We start from the raw sequence: 5,928 nt of genomic DNA, 5'->3' as shown, positions 1-5,928 counted from the left end.
TGCTCCTCTGTCCATCCATTCATTTTTGCCAGTAGCTCAAATTGTGCTCTATATGCTTCCCACGGTGCCTTCCCATCATACTGCTGTATCTTCCTTCGTACTGGATCACTCCTATTGCTGACATTCATATCTGGGATGTGAGTTCTAACCGGACTGAATATGTCTACATTAGGGTTTAGCTGCGGGATCTGGAAGGGGCTTGCTATTGTTTGGGGCTGGTTAAGTCGAAGGTTAATGTATCCGCCTTGTGTAAAAGACAATAAATCATCCTTTATTGTATCTAATTCACTTTTAAATTTACTAATGTTTTCAATTTATACTTCATGTTTCCTTTCTTGTTCCAGTTACCACTGCTGTAGTCTCTCTTCTTCTTTATGTTCTTTCTCCTCCAACAACTGCTGTAATTTCTTTTCTTGTTAATTTTTTCCTCCAACAACTGCTGTAATCTCTCTTCTTGTTTCTTTTATTTTTTCCTCCAACAACTGCTGTAATCTATCTTGTTTATTTTGCTGTTCGAGCTGCCACTGTTGCAGGTTTTCTTGCAACTGCTGTAATCTCTCTTCTTGTTTCTTTTCTTTTTCCTCCAACAACTGCTGTAATTTCTCTTCTCGTTCTTCTTGTTTCTTTTGCTGCTCTTGTGTTGCTGCCATAAAGTCTGCTAAGCTGTAGTTTGATTTGCCACTTCTCATTTCAATTTTTTTATATTTTCTATCCCACTCTTGACACCAATTTGTTACGTCTCTGTATGTTTGTTTGTTAATTATTCTATGATACAAGTCCTTTCTTAAATAAAACTTGTTTGTTCTTCCTCAATACAACTTTGTAATACTCTTAATTATCATAGTTACACGCTATAGTTCACAACAATTCACTCACTTTCTACTGTGCTTAGACTTAATTGTCCATCTCCGCCAACTATAGTTCCAATCTCTGTGTCTGCTGTCCTTGGTTCCCGCTGACCGTAATCTCTGTCCTTGGTTCCCCACTCTTTCTTTCTCTCTGCCTGCTTCGTCTTGGCTTCGTGTCTGCTTCTGCCTCGGCTCTCTCACTGTCTAGCGCACTTATATATGATAATACCGCCTGTTCTAGAAACTTCTAGGCTCTCAACACGTGCTACCAGCGTCACTTGACTTTTGCTGTCATAACACACTAGTAAATCTTCTAGAATACTCATCATGTGACCCCCGCTGTCGTAACACACTAGTGAATCTTCTAGAATACTCGTCGCGTGACCTCGCTGTCATAACATTATTATTTGAAGTCATTCTAGAAAGAAAAAATGGGCAATTTAGATTTATTTCAAAGTTTTTTTTGGGTGGTTACATAGATAGGATAGAAAAAATAACATAAAATATAAAATTTGGGAAAAAAACATTTGATATTTATTTAGGATATTTTAGGGATTATACAAACGAAATTTGAAATTTTTCAAATGCAGAAAAGTATTCCTAATCTTAATATGAAAATCACTTTGCACTTGGAGCAGTCAACACTCTGACACAATATAATTAAACATAAAGTTTTAGCTTGCGAAATTTCATAAAGATGCAATTTGTTTGTTGTAAAAGGGTTAATTGATTTATTTCTGATAATTTTTAATTGGGCATAGTGCCATCAATTTGTTTGATGATATACTTAACTTACAAACACAGTTATCCTTTCTTTTTGTAGACTTATATAATTGGTCACCTGGTATTCAGAAAGTGCTATGGTAAACTAAAGTGTGGTAAACAGAATATTGCTCAATACAAAAATATTGAAGATGAAACCAGATATTCACCTGACTGGTTGCCACTGAGTGGATCTACAACTGAAACTTCCCTGACAACAGTCCAGACCATTGACTCAGGAAATTATAACCTATATGCTGAATCTACATACCAGTCAGTAAGCAAGATGTGACCACATTTTTTGTGCTTCGGCATTTACATCAGATTTCAAAAATATTGAAATAAACATTGGTTCTCTTCTGAAAAATGAAACTTACCCATATCAATATTCAGAGCATAATTAATATATTACATACTTGAAATCTGACACATCTGAACTAATTTAATCCAATTGGTGCCTCAAGAAAGAGAAGTCTCACTAGAAGCAATTAATACATGAGGTGGAAGCCTCAGTGAAGTTGAAATGACAAGACTGTGAACATATGATTGTAAGTTTTTAGAGTATGTAATCTTTGTATTTCATTGTATTAGAGTGGCTATGTAACAATTATGTATTACTAACAACACACAACCTTTCAAATAGAATATTCCGTAAATATGAAACTGTAGTGCATTTAGTAATAAAAGTGTTATTTACTAAGGCTGACAAGGTCGTTTTTAATTCGTTAAAATAATAATGCTTTTTGTTTTGTTTTTCTGTTTAGCTAATTGGTTGTTACTGTTTTTAACATTATAAGCCCTCAGACTTCTAATCCATGAGATACCTCTCGTGCAGTGGTTAGATCAGGAGTACTGAAATTGGCTAAGGAGATTGGTGAGGCAAAGCATCATGTAATATGATCTCTACCTGGATGATAAGGAGGAAGACTTTGACTGATTGTGATGAATGATATAAAGATGAGTCGATTGTAGAACAGCATAGGTGTTCAAGAACTCTTTTGTGGCACTGACATAAACATCCACATCAGTATGGCTGGAATTAAAACCAACTAGTGGTTAAGATGACTCTTTGTACAAAAGTTAAAAGGGAGGTGCAACACTCTCTGTCTGAGCCATGGGATGAGGTTTCAGGGCAAAATATCTACAACTTATTTTGTAATTGTCACTAAATTACATCAGTTAGGACAGATGTTGGTCGAAGGTCAACAACTGTAAGGATGAGGAGACCTTTATGAATTATCTGTTGACTATGTAGTTTTACAGTTCATGCCACTTTTGACTCTGTAGATCATTACATCTAGGTCAATCCAATTCAAGTGCAGTTATTATATGTAACCATAGAAAACTAGCAGTTAGTGTAACTGTTGATTGCTAGGAACACTGATACACCAAGTTTTTGTGATCCTTGCTGTCCCGGAACTCAAAGGAAGTTTTACTAGAAAAATCGGCAGACATTTACCAGAGGGACTATCTGAGACTTTTTATGTATGTATGTATGTATTACTTTATATTGAAAAAACTTTGTCTCCTTTTGGTCTTTAAAGTGTATAGAGATTTAATAAGATATATTAAACTGGTTTTGGAGACTTACCATGAAAGTCCGTGTCACTATCTGGCCATATTCTATTTGACTACCATGCAGCAGCAGTGGATTAATGGGAGGGCAGATGGCTCCAATGGAAGTGTGAGAGTCCGTGTCACTATCTGGCCATATTCTATTTGACTACCATGCAGCAGCAGTGGATTAATGGGAGGGCAGATGGCTCCAATAGAAGTGGGGACCCCAAAGATTTAGGCTAGGATACTGTATGTGAAGAGAATTATTGAAGGGAAACGAGTTTTTAAAAATATTTTTTTTTTAATTGGGAGTGCTATTTAAAATTTTATTATAGTTATGAATGAATAAATACTTATTTTGTGCAAGATTTATGTTGTTAAAATAGGATTAACAATCAAAAATGTACTTATACAAGAAATTGTATATCAAAGTGTATATTTAAACATGATTTAACACTTATCTTATACAACAAAAATAATATCCGTGAGTGGGTCCCAGTATTATTCACTGTCCTGTGACCCTGAGGTTTCTTAATCTGTTGCTGCTGTGCAGCATAGTTTCCATAGCATTGCCATAAGGCTCTCATGTCTAAAGCACATCAATCATCCATGCTGATTTCCATAATCCATCTACTGTATGAGGAAACAGGTGTTTCACCAGTCTAATCACACAAATCCATAGCTGCTGTGTCAAGTGGCTTGTCTAACATGTCTTCATGTGGAAAAATGTGAGTACTTGTTTCATTTTCCAACTGTTTGATGTATGTAACAGTTGAAGGTATGTGTTGAGGAAGCAACTTGTGTACATGTAACTTATGTCACTTTTCCAGATGGAGATCCTTCTTCATTATGTTGCATGCTGTTGCCTGGGGCATATGTAAGGCCCTTGTCACTGACCTTTGGGTTCATAGATTCTCACCAGTTACAAGATTCTAAATTTCTCTTATCATGACCAGAGTATGATTGGCTGCAAGTCTTGTTCTGAATGTTCTTGGAACCCCAGGTTCATCCCTATTCCTTTATTTTCCAAAATCATTAAGGTACAAGGGATAGGGATATCCCCATGTTGGAACCAAGTCTTTGATCTGAACACATCTTTCTAATCTAAGTTTACGAATATTTTTTGCTAACATCGGCTGTTTACATACCCTTCCCAAAAACAATTTTCAGTGGCATTGACACTACCTACAAACAACTTGAAATTTAGTTCTTTTACGTACCATTCTTTCTTTCAGCTACGATTGTTACGTGACTATATAATTATAATATAATGTAGTGAACTCGCTGTAAATTGTGTTTATAGTTTATACATTTCGTAACAAAGTAATTGTGATAAACTATTGTTTGAGTTTTCAAAGCAAACAACATATAAGATACAGTAAATTCTTCAAGTAAGATAATATGAGATATTTATACAGTGTAGTAAATTTCTGCTTAGTTGAATTTTACATTTCTACTATTTATGGTGCATTTTTCTTTGTATATTTATTTCTTTATGCTGGAATATTATGATCATTGTGGTTAAATTTATTAACTGCTTCTTTAAATATTAAAAAACAAGAACACAGTTCTATATTTAATATGATGTGTGATAAACGTTTTCCAGATTTATTTGTTTATTGTTCTCGTGTATTATGGTCAGTGCATTAACAGTTGTCTTCCATCATCAGTCAAACTGAAATGTAGTTTTTTTTACACCCATTTTATAAATCAATTAAATACTGATGTTCCATGTCCTATGCTTTCCTTGGAATTGCTTCTTCCATCATAAATCTGCTCAGTCTGATAGTCATGAAGATGCAATATTGTCTGGCATTTCAGTTTGTATTATAACAAGCTTATGTGAATGATGTAGAGGTCAATGTTAAATATTGACAAACTTTCCACAAGCCATCCTGTGTGCAGGTAACTAGTTTAAGCAGAACGAAAGTACAAAAGTCCAGTGGAGCTTCTTCATATCAAGGATTTGACAGATATATGGTTGAATGGGACCTGTTATTCTGCTGATTACCCATAGTGGACAAAGTTCAGATCGCCTGTTATGTAGCTTTGTGCAAAAACAAACAAACTCGTGGAAGTAAGTAAAAGTTAAAATAGATAAAAGCATTTAAATAACATAAACTAGTCAAAGGGCAACTTTATTAAAGTCCATTTACATGTAGTTGAAACTATGAAAGTTCATTCAATATAAAAATAATGACAAGATGTTGCCAATATCCAAAACACAAATCCATGATTTCAAACTGGGATCAAAAAGTGTGGATGGTCCTGAACCTCTATGGCCCTATGCCACTGATCAGTGAACTTTAAATTGTCCTGAGAACTTAGGCAGATCAGTCAAAATAAAATAGGGGCTTACGTCAAGAAAAAGCATGACATCATGGTAATATAATATTTATGAATATCTATATTGCTATCCATCTATGTAAAAACTCTGTGATAGCCAACAATATATATATATATATAAGAAGGTTGAATACATCTTTGAATAAAATGGGACATTATGAATTAAAGCTGTTAATGAATTGTGTGTAGGTTTTTTAAATACTTACAAGTAATATTATTAGTATAAGTGCATTATATATATTCACATAACAGGAAAGTAGAATTCTTTTGGACTATCAGTTTAAATTTTCTAATCGTTCACAAAGTTTGTCTTCTGAACTGTCAGAGTTAGCTTCTCATCTCATTCAGTAAAGAATGATGATTGTATGATAGCTCAATTTGCTCTGACGATTCCGAACCATGGTAAAGCTCTATA

General features: G+C 34.4%; 1 protein-coding gene across 1 annotated transcript in view; it reads left to right on the top strand.

Moving 5' to 3' along the window:
- LOC106469103 (probable cation-transporting ATPase 13A3) overlaps positions 1-5,244 on the top strand; it is a 114,797-nt gene extending 109,553 nt beyond the window's left edge. Inside the window, 1 exon segment of the mRNA XM_022397526.1 lies at positions 1,672-5,244. Within this exon segment, the coding sequence (XP_022253234.1) occupies positions 1,672-1,902 (231 nt within the window). The 3' untranslated portion in view covers positions 1,903-5,244.
- The last annotated feature ends 684 nt before the right edge of the window (positions 5,245-5,928 follow it).

Source organism: Limulus polyphemus, unplaced genomic scaffold (assembly GCF_000517525.1).
Source record: "Limulus polyphemus unplaced genomic scaffold, Limulus_polyphemus-2.1.2 Scaffold3305, whole genome shotgun sequence".
In the NCBI taxonomy this organism is placed as follows: Eukaryota; Metazoa; Arthropoda; class Merostomata; order Xiphosura; family Limulidae; genus Limulus; species Limulus polyphemus.
Note: the sequence above shows the minus strand (reverse complement) of the source record. Positions and strands in the feature narration are given on the sequence as shown.